Raw genomic sequence first — 17,637 nt, 5'->3', positions numbered from 1 at the left:
GGGTTTCGTCACTTGGCACTGCACACTTGCCTTATGTCGATACGATCATGCAGCTGTCGTTATGTGTTTGTGTACGTGCGGATGATTTTATGCGTCTCATCATTTTACTTCCGGTGCTGCTGAATTTTGCCGCGAATGCACATACCATGCCGAGATGTGTGTTGCCGATAGCTTGTGTTGTTTATTTTTCTCCGCTTGTACCGAGCTCTGTAGGGCTGTAGGTCACCTGCTAGGCCTTTCCAATGCGTACCGTGGGGGCGGGGTGATGATTTCGAAAAATTATATCACGCAGTCTCGCCACCTTCTTCGCCACCGTTTTTCCACGGCAGCGTACACGAAAGTGAAAATTTGCCCGATTTATTGGCCAGAGGGAGGGAGGGGGGGTTTTGGGGGTGTAATGGGAAAGGAGGTAGATGCATTCGCGCGTTATATTTTTTCTCCATTCCATCCACACCTACACCTGCATCTTGCTTTTCCGTGGCCGAACTGAACTTTGATCCATCGGTGGTTTCGTAGTTTTCCTTCTACCGTGTGTTTTACTGTTCGGCGGAGGGTTCGTGTCTTGTGCGAGCATCGCCAATATTTTCACCCTCCCAGGCGGATGGGGGTGGGGTTTATTTTTTGGTGCGTCTTGCGTATCGTTTGGCGCACCGCCAGAAAATCGGCAACCCCCCCAACCTGCGCCCTTCCCTTTTCGGGGCCGCTAGAGACCTTGATGCGTGCACGTCAACGAACCCACCGGTGCTTGAAGGCGATCGGAAGCGTAACTTTCGACATCTCACCCCACATTCGTACAGAGCTTCATGGGGGGGGTTTTTTTTCTCTATCAACACCCCACGTTTATCGCCACCAAAAAAAGAAAACAATCATACTGCACGGTCGAACTGTTGTAAGGTTCCGCAGCAGACACAAAGGGCATGCTTAGGCACAATCGAACACTGGCAACACGAACCGAGGGAATCTCTAAATAACATTACCCGTTATAAAAAAAAACCCCAAAAAGGATGAATTTGCTCATGAAAGTTCATTCTTATCTTGCCTGGTGGATCGCCATTTAGGTGCAAATTATTCCTTTCTATTGGTTATTAATATGTCGAACGAAACAATCCTAACGTTCATACCAATTAATTTGTTTTGCGATAGACTTAGAGCTACAAAACATGTATTATTGTCTACAGCAATTTAAAATTTGCAATAAATTTTGCCAAAATTATTAAATTGATCTTTTGTTTCGCTAACTGATCATCTCTTAGCAATCATGAATGGGTGGTTGAAATGCTCTTTTTGAATCGACAGAAAAAAAAACACAAAATAAACAATTTCATTCATGATTGATGATCCTAAAGTGGTAAACAAAACCCTTCCGCTAAACATTTCTTGAAACATAAACGAATTTGATTCGATTTTTTTTTTGGGTTATGCATTGCTATTAGTAAACCTCGGACGCGGTTTGTTTATTTACAACCATAGACGACCTCTCTACTCCTTTTCGCATTTGCACACCTATTTCGATGTGACTTCTTCCCCAACTGCGCACACACTTGGCAGGCGAACGATATAAACAGACCCGACAATTAAAAACCAGCAAATATGCACACACAAGTGCGCTGCTGGGCAGAAAACCCTTCCAGGGAAGGTTCGAAAACGGTCGGGCCAGCCCTGTTATGATGGCATGCCTGCCGATCATAGCTGTGCAACATTGGTGGTTCGCGCACCCGCCGTGACCAGCCGTGCAGCAAACGGCCCTCGCGGTCGGTGCGCGCGCATAAAGCAACGAAATATAAAACACACACACACACAGTATTGCAAATCTAAAGCTGGTGCAATGATGCGGCCGCATTGTCTAGCGAACCCTGTCCGGTGCATTTCACCAACAGGCCGCATGTGGGCGCGAGTGTGTTTCGTGAGCATACGGCAGGGCAAACAAACAACTCAGTGGAGGAACATGAAAAAAAAAGCTATTATTAAAGTGTGTGACTGCCGCTCCTTTGAAGAAAGGTCGGGAATAATATTTTCCGCCAGTGGGAAGAAAATCGTTCTTGATTCGCTTCCAGCGTTGAGGCCGCTTGCTCTATCATCTCCTTCATCACAGGCCGAAGGATCGTAAAATAAAGCGCCCATCAAACGGTTTTGAATTGGGTTTTGAGTGTAGTTTATGATGAAGTTCGATTGTGGCGGGGTTTGCTGTGACACCGCCGAACGGACCAAAGTCACCGAACATTGCAGTGTGCTCGGCAACGTTCCATAGGCATTGCTGCTTTTTATTGCCCACGAGCGGTTCCTTCAAATAAATTCGTTCAAATTGACCGGTCATGTTAGTAACCTCGCACACACTGTTTTGTCTCCATCCTATGATTTTCCTTTTTATTTTTGGGGTCTTTGTCGTTGGGGTGTACCACTCTCAGCAACCAACCATCAAAAACACCAAAGCAATTCTGCACAAACTCCCACATCCGCACAGGAAGTCTCTGATGTTCGGCCGAGTCCCTTGAAGGGAAACAATAATCATCGCAGCCCCAACAGTGGGCAAGAAAACTTAGCAAAACTTTGGCAGTAGAACAAATAATATATTTTGCCTGTTGTGTGCAAATCTTTGATCTTTGCAGCGCGCCCAAGCAGTATGCCACTCTTTGCCAGCATCTGTTTCCTTTGGAGTGTGTTGTTGCTCTTGCACATCAAACACTCCAATGTTCAAACGAACCAAAATATTAAGCCAAACCCCCCTAATTTCTTTGTTGCTTTTCTGAGGTTGGGTGTGAAATTCTGGCGGTACTGAATGATCTTCCTTCGGTTTAAGTTCCAAAACCATTGGCGTACGGTAGAAATAATATTGCCATCTGCTCCTACTCCCTCCATCAATACTATCACACATGCGTGGTGTATGTATGTTAGTGACTTCCATGTGTCGGGATACTTGCGATTGGTTTGATGAATCAACCGGATACGAACGCCGACTCCTGGTGGGAATGGCATGTACGTGCCGTTAGTGGACGTTAGTTCCATTAGATATTCTCATTCGTGTTCTGGGCCTCGAGGTAGCAACATCGAACAGGAGTAGTAGTGTTGGCAAACAATTGTGCTCGTTGAACCAGTGGATTGGATAGCGTCGCAACAGGAATTCGTCTACGTTTGCATGGTGCTAGCTTTGGTTTACTATCGGAATGCTTCGTCTTTGAAGTGTTGGCTTGAAGAACGTTAGCAATAAATCTCTTCCTAGAAACCTTCTTTTTCCACTCAGAACTCTAAATCTGCTGAAGAAAAAACGATTAACTAAGATGCCTTGTGTAAAAGTGGTCCAAATGCGCAAGAATTAACGTAAAAGAGAGAGAGTTAAGTGAGGTTAGGGGTTTTTTTTTTTGGTTGGCCCGGCTAAGAATGCACCAACCGAATGTTCATGCGCACCACAATCAGCTTCACCGATCACTGCTGCAGCAGCACAGCCAACAGTACCAGCTGCATCCGGTATACACCAGCCGAGAGTGGGCAGGACTACCCGGCAGGCTGTCCTACTACAGCGAGAACGAGCTGGCGGACCACCGGCCGACCGTTGCCGCCACCAGCCGTCATCCGCGCAGTCGGGCCGGATCGGCCGGTCCGGTTGGATCGCACGGAGCACACGGCGGTGGAGGCACCACCGATGGTCCAACTGCGGCTACGGGCGGAACGAGCCATGGCGGGGCGCGGCTGCTCAACTGGATGCGCAACGCACCGGGGCTGCGCAAACTTCGTCTACGTCGCTGGAACTCCACCGGGTCGTGGGTTAATATCGTTCGGTTTTTTTTGTTGTTGTTGCTGTGTTTTATACACATCTGCCCATCGCTTGTGAAGAATTCTTGAGCACTGCAAGCATCTGATGCATCTTCCTTTCATCCTACCACCCACAGAGCCCGGAACCGTGCGGCACGATTGATCTGACGAACTTCCACGTCACCGAGGGGAACTACACGAAGCGCAAGAACGTGTTCAAGCTGACGACGGCCGTTGGTTCGTACTGTCCGCTGGAGGCGGCTGCCGTGGCCGGGTTCGGCCATGTGGAGGTGCACCGCACACAGTCCGCATCCGGGTTGGCCAACGTTGGCGGTGCGGGCAGCACTTGCGGGTCATCCATTCGCAGCGCGTCCACAGTCGGATTGCCCGGGTCGGAGCGTGAACTGCTGCTGCAGGCTGACAGTCACAGTGACATGCAGCAGTGGATGGAGTCGTTGCGGCTTGTTTGCGGTGGAGGCAGCAGCAACCAGCTGCACAGTCCGGTGAGTAGTTTGATAACCTGGTAAACACTGGATATTGAGACTCGCTAGATACTTCAGGGAAGATCTTCACCGTTTGTTGTTGAACATCACAACATCAACATCAGGATTTCTTGATCTTCAATATCAGGCTTTTAGCAGTGTTTATGCACCAGTTACTAGGTGTAATAGATGTGGTTCTGGACTAGTCGTATGGAAACCCGACTCCACCACTACCCAGACAACCAGCTAGGGTAGGTCAGGTATATAGAAATATGAAAGAACCAAGCCGGAACTTGAATTAGATTTCCTATCTGACGGTCAGAATTCAAATTCCCGTAAGATAACTGCCCTCTGACGAGCGGCCCCCGGAGTAGTCAGGATGGGAGATAGCATCACCTACAGGAACACCCTCACCCACTGTCTCCCTTAGCGTTGGTACTGCGTACACAACTGTCAAAATGGGTGTAGAGGGTGGCGCACCGTGCGAGTGTGCTGGTTACAGGTGCGAAACCTCTTATCGATGCTGTCGCCGGTTTGCGAGCCTTCTTCACATACACGCGAACGATAAGCGCTGGCACCGATAAGCGCAAGTGGTCGGCGCGTGCAACCGAACCGACTCGACGGTCAGTTTGGTGCTTTTTTTCCACCCTACCGTAACCGCTGTGTGGCTGAGCATGTCCAGTGCGTACCAATGGACCTCATCCTGACGGCTCCGATTGTTCGGCAGTACTTCCCCAGTGCCGCGCCCTGGGACGTGGCATTCGCGTATGTCGACGTCCAGCGGCACATGGGGCGGCGGGTGTTGTTGGCTGTCTGGCGAACAAGAGTGCGCAACCACGGTACTAGCCCTCCCACCCGAACCACTAACGGTAGGTTGTGTTTTCTCTCCCCAGGATTGTCTTAGCGGACGTGGAGGACAGCAGGCGGAACCGCAACGTGTAGCCGCACAAACAAGCGTGCAGGTGCATGCGGGCAGTGTGAGCGGTGGTGGTAACAGCGGGGACGACTACTCCCCGGTGCTGCCGGCTAAATCACACCGGAAGTATGCGCTCGGTTCTCGCTCACCGTCCGGTCAGTCGCCGGTCACGAAAAGCCGGAAGACGCCGCAAACCGGATGCAGCTCACCGACCGGCAGCGCGGACCAAGCGATCGTGCCCATCTCGGCCACCACCAATCAACCGACCGGTCAGTACCATCAACCGCACCATCAACCACACCATCTGACGCTGCAGCAGCAGCAACAGCAGCAGTTTGCCGGCACAAAGGATAGCTCCGATCGCGAGAGTGGCTCACCGAAGTCGAAAACCTGGAAGGGTATTGTGGCGCGTCAGTTCCGCAAGATGCAGGGCCAACCGCCCGGTTCGCCGGGTGCATCGGCTGCGGGTGGATCCGACCTGATGGCTCTCCCCGACGGGGCCTCAATCAATGTGCCACTGCAGCAGTGCCCGGTGTCGGAGGAAAATCCCTTCGTGCCGCTCGTGCTGGCCAAGTGTACCGGTATCGTCGAGTCGAAGGGACTGGGCGTGGTCGGTATCTATCGCATCCCGGGCAACACGGCCGCCATCACGCAGCTAACCGAAACGATCAACCGCGGGCTGGACGAGGCCGCCCTGCGTGACCCACGCTGGGAGGATGTGAATGTTGTCTCCTCGCTGCTGAAATCATTCATCCGCAATCTGCCGGAACCGCTGCTACCGAACGAGCTGTACGGTGGGTTCATTGCCGCGGACAAGATGACCGGCCAGCGCCGGCTGCTCGAGCTGCGCCAGCTGCTTCGACGCGTACCGCCGATGAACTACGAAACGCTGAAGCATCTCATGCGGCATCTGCACCGCGTCAGCACGCACAACGAGGTGAACCTGATGGATCCCCGGAATCTGGCAATCGTTTTCGGCCCATCCGTTGTCCGTTCCGCGAACGAATCGCTCGAAACGGCGGTCAAGGATATGCGCCACCAGTGCCAAATCGTCGAAGTGCTTATCAACTACGTAAGTTGATGTGTTTTTTTTTTTTCATCGGTGGCTTATATTAAATCCAAGCCTCTTTTTTTTTAGTATCAATACTTCTTCGAGGACGGACTGTTGCCGAGTGTGGACGAGAGCAAGAACGGCACCGGTACCGTCCTCGACACCGGCCTGGAGGTACCATCGACCTCACTGCTGCTGGACAACGTTGCCAAAATCGAGCGTAAGTGTCTGAAGACGACAGCAGAAATCGGTGGCTTACGCCGCACTGCTAAGGGTTCATGGTGGGAACGCATACGGAAATTCCACAAACGTAATCATCAGTAAAGCCAGCACCAAAAACATCCAAAACGGCAACGTCATGCAGTTGCATTTGGCACCGTTTCCATCAAGAAGCAAACTAGATTGTAATTTCAGATTACTAGCCAGTGGCTCTTATGAATCTTCCTACCATACGCACTTCACCGTGGAGATCATAACAACAAACAAAAATTAACACTTCTATTTCTACAACCACACACACGTGAAGTTACGACAGAAACAAGAAGTTTTAGAATTAGCGCTCTCTATTAAATGTGTTCACTTTGTGCCTTACAATGAAAATATTGTTATATATACAGCATGAGATATCTTTCGAAAGTATCGATGCTAGGTCCAGGTAATGTCCGTAAAACGGGACAATGCGGCCTACCATAATGCATGTTGTTTAGAGGAAGAAAAAAAATGTATTCTATTTTATGAAACTACTGCAGTCGTTAAACGAAAATCATCATACTAATTCACAGACCGTTTAATGGTTTCGAGATATTTGGTAAGCTGAAACAAGTAAACACAAGCACAAGCAATCATGTGCGCAAAACGTGTAGTTAGTTGGTTTTTACTAGTACCAGATCAAAGGTCCGGTAAGACGATGCAATCTTTACTCGATTTTTTTGTTTGTTTTTTTTTTGTTATAACGGCCTGGCCGTAACGATTTATTTTTTTTCCCACGTAACCGTAGTAGTCAATCCAGTAGTAGTGCTACGACGGAACGGTCCGGATTGGATTTTGTTTCGGTTTTGTCCTGTGGAAAAATTTACTTGCTCGAATTTTAGCAATTCATTTTATTTTTACGATCGTTCGGTATAGTATTTCTTATTCGAGCACGCTGTCCTGTCCATGTGGTCATTACTTTTTGCATGTAATCTTTTGACCTTTCATGGGTTGCCCACGGTTACTACGATGATTCATTGTGTGCTTGCGTATGAAAAGGTTTCAATATTGAAAGCGTAAAGCGTGTTCAGTGTAAGCGTGCGTTGAAGGTTTCAATGTCGTTGTGTAAGCATAGAAGAATCGTTCCGTTTGAATGCAAAAGATGGCACCACTATTTATCCACGCACTACAGTGTGCGTTAGGTTTTGGCACAAAAGAATCGTTTCGTCTGATCGTGCCTGTTCAAATGCGTTCCAGCAGCACTGTCCTGATCGGAAAATGTATGTCATTTATTTATTTTAATTATGACGTCTCTTTGCCATACTATCCTGAAACTGTTGGTGCTAAAGAGAAGGGTAAAAATGTAGAAATGTCACTGGTTAGAACATCAACATTTACATCTTGCTTCATTTGTCCGGTGCAATGTTCCCACTGTGCATTGTTATACCCCTGGCAACCCTTTAGTACGGCTCATTCACACAACCAAACCTTTATTCAACCCCGTTTTGCAGCGTTTAAAGAGCAGTCAAAGGAGAGTACATCCGGCTTTGTGGCCAACATTGTACAGGCAGCTAATCGAAAGATTCGCCGTACGGCACAGCGCAAGAGCACCATGTCGTCGACCACTCCCGATACGCTCTCGCTCGACAGCACCACGGTAAGTATGAGGCTAAAACAAAAAACCAAAACCACCCAAACCACCCCTCATACTAATATTCTTCGTTTTAGTCGGCGGAATCCAAGGAGCAGTCGTCACGCGTCATCCGGCGCTATCTGGAACTGGGCCCGAAGGCCGGCACACCGATGAGTGTTGGGGCGGGATCGGGCGGCTCGGAGCGTGCCCTGCAGGTCGTGCATGACACTGCCGGGCCGGTTGCGATCCGTGGCCCGCGCTCGGTTGGCAGTGCCGGGCCCGGGTGTGAACCGCCAACTGACGACAGTCTGTTGCAGCTGCACCACCACCATCACCATCATCATCACTACTACCACAGCAGCAGCAGCCGGCACCACAGCAGCCAGAGCAATGACGACGGGTCATCAGTATTAAATCGCTCATCCGAGGACGACTCGAACGACAGTGCCTTCGCCGACAACGGTAAGCGCTGGGGTGGATGGACCCCCGGACCGTATCTTCCACGCTGGTCTTAGTAGGGGACGTATAGCACGTTTTGCACACGATTCTTCCTTCCCCAATTTCATCTCGTCCCGCCAACACACAACGTCCCCCTGTTTTCTGTCTTGTTACCTTGTCCCACGTTCACTCTTGAAATTCGAAAACATCCTCTATTCCGATAAAAAAAACTCTCTCTCACACACACACACTTAAACACAATATGCGTAAGAGGTGAGGTTATGGTGAAGGGTGCAAAGGTGTACGCCAGCATTCGGCACCTTCTTCCCTTTGTTTTGTTCGTTGACGCAAGTGCCAGCCACGCACCGAAAAACTGCATCAGCACCAACAGCGGTCAGCACCGGTCAGCCAGCAATTCTACCCTAGCGAGCAGTCGCTTTACAACACCCCCGAATGGAGGAAGCAAAGTGATGCTCTACGTGATACGGCATCGACTGCAGACGCACAGCAGCGCTCTATTTTTCTCACCCCTCTCAGTCACGATGACAAGGCACCGTACACGGCCGTGTGTTGCCCTTGCCGGTAAACAAACCAAACTGACTCGCGTGCGATGTGCTGCGCTTTGCCAATTTCTTTATCTGTTTTTTTTTCTTTCCTTTTCTCTCGCTCTAACTTCCCTCTCTTTCTTGGTTTCTATTTGCCTGCCTGTTTGGATGTCTATACGTTTCTTCTTTGTTCTAAACTTTCAATCACTCCTCGTTTCTTTTTGCCAACCCGCGCATGCAGAGTCGTTGCGTTCTGTTTTTACCATGATTTTGTGTTTGTCTTCGTGCTAAAACCATGCCTAACCACATACTACTACATTCAACTGCGAACGCGCGTCAAGCCGTTTCCGAATGTGCACTAATTCTTGTACTAACTTAGTACTAAATGTACTAAGTAGCAGGCTAACAGTATGCAAACGTATCGTGTTTGTGTACAGCAGGGCAAACAAATTATGCAGGCTCTTGGAAGATTAACAAGCTACAAGCGAAAACATATTGAAAATTTGGAAAATGATTATTTGGAACCTTTTGGCGCGTCATCTATGCGCGCATATGATAAAGTTTTGGAGTAGAAGCGAGAAAAAGGTAGAAGTGGAATATTTCCTTCTTTCTTGAGCTAATTTACTGATAGAAATTATTATGAAATAATCTCCAAGAGGGATATTGAAGTGAAAGCTCTTCGAAATAGCTGACAAAAATGTACAAATCTATAACCAATAATTTATCGAAAGCCCGTAAAAGTTAATAGCTTAATTATTATTGCTACAACTTCATCAAAGATCCTAAAGAGAAATCGCAAAACTCGAGGTGTTAGAAGAAGCTGCTACAAATTTTAATTCAACATCGAGTTCTGTTAAATCTGTTCATATTGTTACATTATTTTATATACTATACAACTTTTAAGGTCAGAAAACTATTGTACTTTATTGGGGCTTGGGTATTCTTCTAAAATTAATTATTCAAGTTACATTCGATGTACTTAGACGAGCCGTAGAACCAACCTTCATCACCATGACGGAGCTAGTTTTCTCATCATGCTGTTAATTTTTACTTATAAATGTGTTAATTTTCCCTTAAAGCACTTCCAAACCAATACTAGAGATAGTTTACCTAGAAAAAACATCACAACGCTCCTGCGGTTTCGAGTTCCTAAGCCTACATCTCTGAAAGTAAGCCTCCGTTGTGAATGCTCTCCATCGAATCAATTTCAAGTTGCACAAAAGCCAAATACTCCTGAGATATCCGGCTCCTAAGCCAATATCTCCATTAAAAATGCTCTTCATAGAATCAATTTGCAACTTGAACCAAGGTTTAGAAAGACAGCAAGACTCCACTGTGTAAAGAATCAAGAATTCGTCCCCAACAATCGCAGCATATCTTCAAGAGAAAAGCCCCTGTTTAAGTCTAAGACCCAATAGATAACAGTAACACTAGACCCCAACTACTTATGCTCGTGCGAATGTGTTGGAAAAATAATTAAGTTTTACCACCGGAATAACATTGCCCCGAAAACACTAACGCAGGCTGGTAGAGCGAACCCGCATCAAGCAGTAAAACAAATTGCTCATTAATTCATCACCTCATCACGCACCAGAAAACCTTCCCCAGCAAAACAAACAACATAAGAAGTACCCTCGCACCCCAAATATTACCAAATGCTGGAGTGATCGCTTGTCCGTTTTGATTCCCCTTTGTTTTGTGTGTTCGTTTGTTTGGTTGTTTTTCCCTACTTTTTATTTATATATTTATATGCTCCAACACTGACCTAGAGGCGTTGTAGGACGCCAAAAGGTAGGCGTACGTGGACGTTATGATTTGCTTGTTTTTTTCTGCACACGTGTTCTAATACCCGCTTCGTTTTATCTTCTATCCGTTCCGCTACGGGAACTCCAACCCGCAGGTTCCATGTCGCTGAAGACGGTGACGATCGCGCTGGATAATAAGCTGCGCTCGTTGCGCGACTCCTCGATCGATTCCGACCGGGACCAGACGCAGGAGAGTGACGGTGATCTGAGCGGTGGTGGGTACGGTAATGGGCGGCACTCGCTGCATCAGCAGTGGAGTCACATGGGCCGTTCGCCACGCCCGCTCACGCTCGGCGAGAACATCCCGTACGCGGACGAGTCACCGGAGCGGCCGCTGATACAGGGGCGCTCGAAGCCGCAGCGTTCGCTGACGATCGCGTCGAACAACAATAACAACAACCAGGAGGATACTGTGCCGGGAGCGGTTGTGACACCCGGCAAGCAGCAGCTGAAGAAGGCACTGACGGCCCATTCGCAGAAGTCGATCGACAGCGGTGGTACGGTGAACTCCAGCACGAACAACAGCTGCCTGACGCTTGTGAACGAGACGGATGCAACGCTCGACGTTGGTGGTGGGGGTGGTGGTTGCACCGGCGATGGGACCGGGGAGGAACACGAAGGGGAGGAGCAACCGGTAGCAGCCAAGGGTCGCAATGTATCGCTCAGCTCGGACGAAACCGACACCTCGACAACGAGCAATCCGCGCGAGAAGCTAACAGCCGCCACGTATCGCATCGATACGGAGAAGCTGAAGAAGATGAACCGCATCCTGACGCAGCTGGAACGCAAAGCGAACAACCTCGAGCGTAAGTTCAACCTGAACCGGTCGCTCTCGCTGAACTACAAATCGCCCAAGGCGGTGGATTGCTGCTGCACACATCACGGCCTACCCGGGACGCATTCGTCCCAGGCCCCGTTAGCACACTGCTGCCAGCATCAGCAGCAGCAGCAGCAGCAACAGCAGCAGCAGCACATCAGCAACAACCTCAACAACAACAACAGCGCGAGCTGCCACAACCACAACGGTGGCACCATCGTTAGTCTGCGCTCGCGCCTCTCCCTCACCAAGGACGAAAAGACGGACAAGAACATTAACCGGCGGCGCCAGATACACGACACGTCGGCGACGGTCACCGCACCGGGCGGTACCACCACGGGACCGGCCACGTCCGGTGGCTGTGCCGCCACCGGCAACGGTAATGCGAGCGGCAGCAACGATAGCAGCAGCTGCGGCGAACCGGCCGGTCCGCAGATTATACTCACACCGGCACCGGTCGCACCGAATGCGTCCACGCGCCAGCGGCGCCACGTCGGGAGCCGTTCGATCCGGCGGCGCCACACGGTCGGCGGGACGCACGATTACTATTCGAACAAGATGAACGGCCAGCACCATCACCACCATCACCATCATCATCCGCATCATCAGCCGCACCATCACCATCATGTCGGGCCCGGTTGCTGTCCGGTGCCGCAGAACTGAAACCGTCACCCATACGCCGTGCGTGTTTGTGTTTCGTCTGCTTTGCTTTCCATTCTATACCTTCCGTTCTCGCGTAGCGCATGTAGGGATTTGTTTGGTTGTGTGTGGAAGATTTCAGCCAACCGCGACAGAATTGGCAAGCGGAATTGTTAGCGACGGGCAGGGTGGTACACAAATAACAAACACAACCAATTTATACATTATCCCCAACTTTGCTGCTTGTGTTTAAGTGTTTCATCGTGCAATGCGTGTGTGTGTGTGTGTAAGCATTAGTCATGTAAGGGACGAAAGGAGTTAGCGAGAGGGGGGAGAGAGGGGGATAGAGTATAGATAGTAGACTCTTCCAGCCAGCGAGAACACTATTCTCATTTCGAAAACAGTATCGATACGATATGCGTACGCGCTACGCATACCAACTTATACAACCGTAGTTCAATAGTGTATTTAACCATAAGCCTCTACCCGGTGCTGCGCCACAAAGCGGCCCGGGGTCAAACTGATTCGGCCGACGGTAAGCAACGTTCAGCCGAGCCCAATCGTGGTAAGACAGGCATACGCATACGGTTGGATGAAACCCATCGCCTGCCGGTGCTCTAGTAGATTAATTGCAAATATTCAAACATTTGTGCACACCCACACACACACACATACCTAAGAAAAGGCCACACTTTAGCGGGTACGGTACGGTATGAAATCAAAATTGTGATAACTATTGGATGGGGTCTAAACAAAGGAAACGGGTGCGACGAACGACCAATTTCGGCTTCAGCATAGATTGTAAAAAAAAAAAAAAACATTACGAAACAATGTTTGCTCGCAGCCCTCTGTTATTGTTTTATTATTATTATTGCTAATTATCTCTTTCACCACCGTACTGTGTGCCTCCGGTTATGTGTGTGTGTGTGCGTGTGTGTGCGCGCAAAATGGTAGTAATGATTAGTTTCTTTTTTTTCGTGCAAACTCACTTGTGTCCCGTTTTATTGTGCCCTTTTTGCTAACATACCTAATTATGTGTATCGTGTACCAGCGACAAAAAAAAAGCCGAGATTGTGTGTGTGTGTGATTATACGGTTTTTTCTTTGCGTTATGTATTACATTATCTTACCGTGTACCAGCTACTAGTTTTGCTACAAACAAACCTTCGTAGCCTCCCCCCCCCCCCCCTCCTCCTCCCCTCCCATCAATGTGTACGTGTTTGTGCGTGTGTTCTTTATCATTGTACGTGTTTTGTGTGCGTGTATGTGTGCGCCTGTGTATGGTTAAATCCGTTCATTTTTGGTTGTTTTTCTGCTGCTTTCCGATGCAGCAGTGTAAACTCACGTTTGTTTGTTTGTTTTTTTTACTGCTGCTGGTGGTGGAAACAAAAATCAGCTGAAAGCGAAACGAAATTACGAAGATTAAGATTTCAACACAACGGATGGGAACGTAATCCGGGTGGAACGATAAATAAAGCCATCTCGCTGCTTCCCTAGACGGGCAGCGACCTGCGTTCGGTGCAACGCGAAATGTCAATGTGCGCGAAACGATTAAAACAGCTAGAGCAAACTGAATCGAAACGATTAGCTGCGTAGCTTAGGGGGCGGGAGAAGTTTCGGGCCAAGCTTTATGCCCACCGTACTAGGAAGCTAGGAAGAACAAAACATAAGCGACTAGTATGAAGGATATCAAATTTAAGCTGCATTAACACTAAGGGGCGGCATCCGTGAGCGGGTCGCCATTTTCGACACGATTTTCTAGCCGCTTGTTTTTTTCGGCCAATTTAGTAGTTGTTAGCCCTCGACGGAGGAGTGTTTAAAAGGTAAATAAGGAAGAACGGAAGCGAAGTTCCAAAACCGAGGGCGAAAGCAACAATGAAGAAAAACGAAAACATCTAAAGCAACGGCGTACACACGGCAGGAGAAGGTGATATTAATTGCTAATAAAAAATTGAATCAATTACATCAGAGTGAGTGTAAGACAGGCAGAAATATATCACAACCGTTACGATAAACATTGAAGTAGAAAATAGTTGCTTGAAAAGCACTCATTTTTAGTTTGTTTTAATACAATTCCCTCTTATGTAGTGACACTTTATGGAAGTTTTTGTTATTGAGAGACTATTTCTTTATTATTTTTTTAGACCAGAATGACTATAGAGACATATCTTGTCAGCGACAGGATGTATTAAGTTTGAAATTGCACCACATAGCAACGCTGAAGCGAGAGTAACACATCGGACAAAACGCCTACCATTTAATACCAAACAATAAATTTAACGATCTGTAGATACTTCCAGACAATCTGCGACAACTTCTCAAATCCCCACGCAATGGGAAGTCTTTCAAAACTTCCAAAGTTGAAGGCACTTCTCTCTCTCTCTCCAACTCCTGTTGCACCATGTCCGGAGTATCTCACGGGAGCCCCAACATTTTTTTCCTTGAGTGCCCCTCGACTGTCCAAATGTTCTCCAAACTTTGAGGATATATAGGGACCTTGAGGTTGGGTTTGGTTGTTTTTGGTATGTATATACGGATGACAAGCCAAGTAAGGTAAAGAGGGCATTCTAATTAATTATCTCAAAGGATTTCTTTGGAGATCTTGAACGAAGATATTAGCAATATTATTGCCTACTATTGCTGTACTGCTTGTCCATTTCAATCTTTGGTAAAGTAAGTTGATGAAGGTTGGTGTGCCCATAAAGAATATCTCAAAGCTCTTCCGGGTCTTACTAACGTTTCAGACATCTACTTCTCCTTGGTCAAAAGATGGAGTTACTGATCACGGGATACCTTCCTTAGCAACTTCCTTTCCAGGAAGAGCAGCTCAGTATGATCAAGATTCAAGACCCTTTCTCAACATCTCTATTTACTATCTTTTTTTTTTAACTAAATAAAATAGAAAACAAAATAAATAAGAACACACATTCATTTTTGTTTGTTTTTTTTTGTATGTTTGCAGTTTTTCAAATTTTGGGGAGATAGAAACAGGAAGGAAGGGGGTCAGAAAAGGGTTGAAATTCCATGTTTTTTTTGTTTGTTTTGTTTTTAGTTAAAAGTACAGAGATGTTAGGATTGTTTGTTTGTTTATACGTTACCACACAGAACAATCTATTGCTGTGTATATTTGGTTAAAGATCTCACTTTTCTTTTTCATTCATTGCTATCCTTTAATCACTGTTTGTTTCCTTATACTTGTTTTTTTTTATCATGTTTAATGTGTGTATGTTCTTGTCGTTTTGTTCTTTAACTTTGTTTTCATCTCTTCGCCCATTTCGAGATTTTGCTCCTATCGCTAATCCGCTCTATCATTTAATTATTTTGATTGATTTTTGGTTTGTTGTTTTTTTTTCTTTTTTTTCTTGTTTCATTTTGCGAATATCAAATCAATTCTTCTACTCCCAGCTGACCAATGTACTCGTGTACCGAGGGGCGGGTGAAGGGACCGGGTGATAGGGTACGGTGAGGGAAGGGCACTAAAAAGAGAGCGAAAGAGAGGGCCTTTCTAAACTGCGTGACCATTTCTGTTAGCTGTTCTGGTGACATGTGTTGGTGTGTTGTGTTCGTATGTGTGTGACTTGTTTGTTTTCACTCATTTAAGTCTCTCTTGTTTTAATCCCTTCGTCCCTCTTTTCTCCTAAAACTCGTCTCTTTTGCTGTCGGTCTTTTATGTTATGGTTTTCTTACTTTTCTTACCTTACTACAACGCTTTATCTTTGATGGGTTGACCATTTCTTTCTCGTTTTGTTTATTAGATATTCTTATTGCTCAACAATTCCTTCCTCGATTAAAGCATCCTTTATTCCACTATTGTTTTTTTCCATCCCTTTTGCGCATGTGTCCGTGTGTATCTTGTGGGATTGTATATATGTGTGTGGGGTGTGTATGTGTGTGCGTGTTTTCTTATGGATGTGGTTTCCAACTTTGATACCACACTTAGCATCCATAATGGTACGGTTCTGAGTTTGCAACGCGCGAGTGACGCACACAAGGACATTCAATTTGCTGTGGATGTAAAGCTAGCGCTTTTAATGCTGCTCTCCATATACGCATCATGCATCATGCGCCGCTTCTTCCACTACTGTATCCCTCCATTTTGTTTTTCTTGTTTTTTTTTATTATTGGTATCTTGTGTGACATTTGGTCCAGGCGTTGTGGTTTTTTGTTTCTTCTGTCGCTAAAAATTTCTAAAACATCTGCTGAGTTGTTTATGTCACCGCATGCCTCCTAAACGCCTCCAAACCAATCATATGTCCCCTGCTTCACACACACATCTTCATCTTTTGTGTTTGTTTTTTTTTCTACATTGAGATGTTTTTTTTTCTCGCTCTCTCTCCCTCTTAATGCTTACTGTACGTTTTGTCTTCTAATTTAACGTTATAAGTAGTTTGTTTTTTTTGGGTTTTATATTATTTTTCGTGTGTTTAGATACACATACTAAAATTTGATTATCCAATCTGGTCGCATGTTCGCTCACTGCTGTCATTCGGTTTCGCACCCCAACCACTCTAAGAAGTGAAGTGTTTTCAAGGGAATAGTAGCATGGGAGTAAAGGGACGGATGAATAAAGGGTGGGGGGGTGAGTGGTCGCAGGCGCAAAAGGGCGAAGAAACCTTTATAAACAATTTTTTAAATGCGGCTTCCACCTTTCCATCCCAACGGTTAGCTCCAACCCACGCTGATGGTGTGCAGTGGAACAGATGGAGGCGCCTAATCTTTTACACACTTGCAATGTTTTTTTTTCCTCCTTTTATCTCTTTTTTCTATACCTCAAATGTGTAGTTCAACTGTATTATAAGAAATGCTATTATCCCAACTAGAAACATGTTTAATTTGATTGTTTGTTTGTTTTTTTTTCGTTTGTTGTAAAAATTCTTTTCCTCACACTACTAGGGAAAGGAATACAAAGCTAGTTGTGTCTGTGTCTGTGTGTGTGTGTTTGTGTTGTAATTGTTTATTGTTGCCCTATGCTTCTTATTTAATTGATGATTTTTTGTTTGTTTGTAGTGTACTGGGTGTTGGGTGTGTGTTTTCATTGTGTGTTACAACCCACCACTGATGACGCGCTGCCAGCGAGAGCAAAACGGTGTTTGCTTTGATTGCGCCCTACACACAGCGGTGCACTGTTTCCTATCACTTGCGAAAAGACGAAGAAAAGAAGGACACTTTAGGGACAAACGGGGAGGGGTGGGAAGAGGGAGAGGGAGCAGGGTGACAATTTGTTCTAAAGGGGCAGGGGGGTTTATTTCTTCCTTCTTTTGCATCAGTTTCTATTTAAAAGGACTGCAACATTGACTACAAAGAGTTTCGATTTCTGCTACGGCGGCTGTCAAACACCCGGCTATGTCTGTGCCATTATTAACAATTACAAAAACG

At 46.8% G+C, this 17,637-nt stretch overlaps 1 protein-coding gene across 1 annotated transcript in view; it reads left to right on the top strand.

The window, feature by feature from the left end:
- Positions 1-12,286, top strand: part of LOC128718106 (uncharacterized) — a 36,420-nt gene extending 24,134 nt beyond the window's left edge. The window contains exons 12-17 of the mRNA XM_053811783.1: positions 3,885-4,250; positions 5,123-6,217; positions 6,284-6,416; positions 7,897-8,042; positions 8,114-8,480; positions 10,902-12,286. Of these exons, the coding sequence (XP_053667758.1) occupies positions 3,885-4,250; positions 5,123-6,217; positions 6,284-6,416; positions 7,897-8,042; positions 8,114-8,480; positions 10,902-12,286 (3,492 nt within the window). The remainder of the gene's footprint in view (positions 1-3,884; positions 4,251-5,122; positions 6,218-6,283; positions 6,417-7,896; positions 8,043-8,113; positions 8,481-10,901) is intronic.
- Positions 12,287-17,637: the final 5,351 nt, after the last annotated feature.

The sequence above is a fragment of the Anopheles marshallii genome, chromosome X (genome assembly GCF_943734725.1).
Source record: "Anopheles marshallii chromosome X, idAnoMarsDA_429_01, whole genome shotgun sequence".
Lineage (NCBI taxonomy): Eukaryota > Metazoa > Arthropoda > Insecta > Diptera > Culicidae > Anopheles > Anopheles marshallii.
Note: the sequence above shows the minus strand (reverse complement) of the source record. Positions and strands in the feature narration are given on the sequence as shown.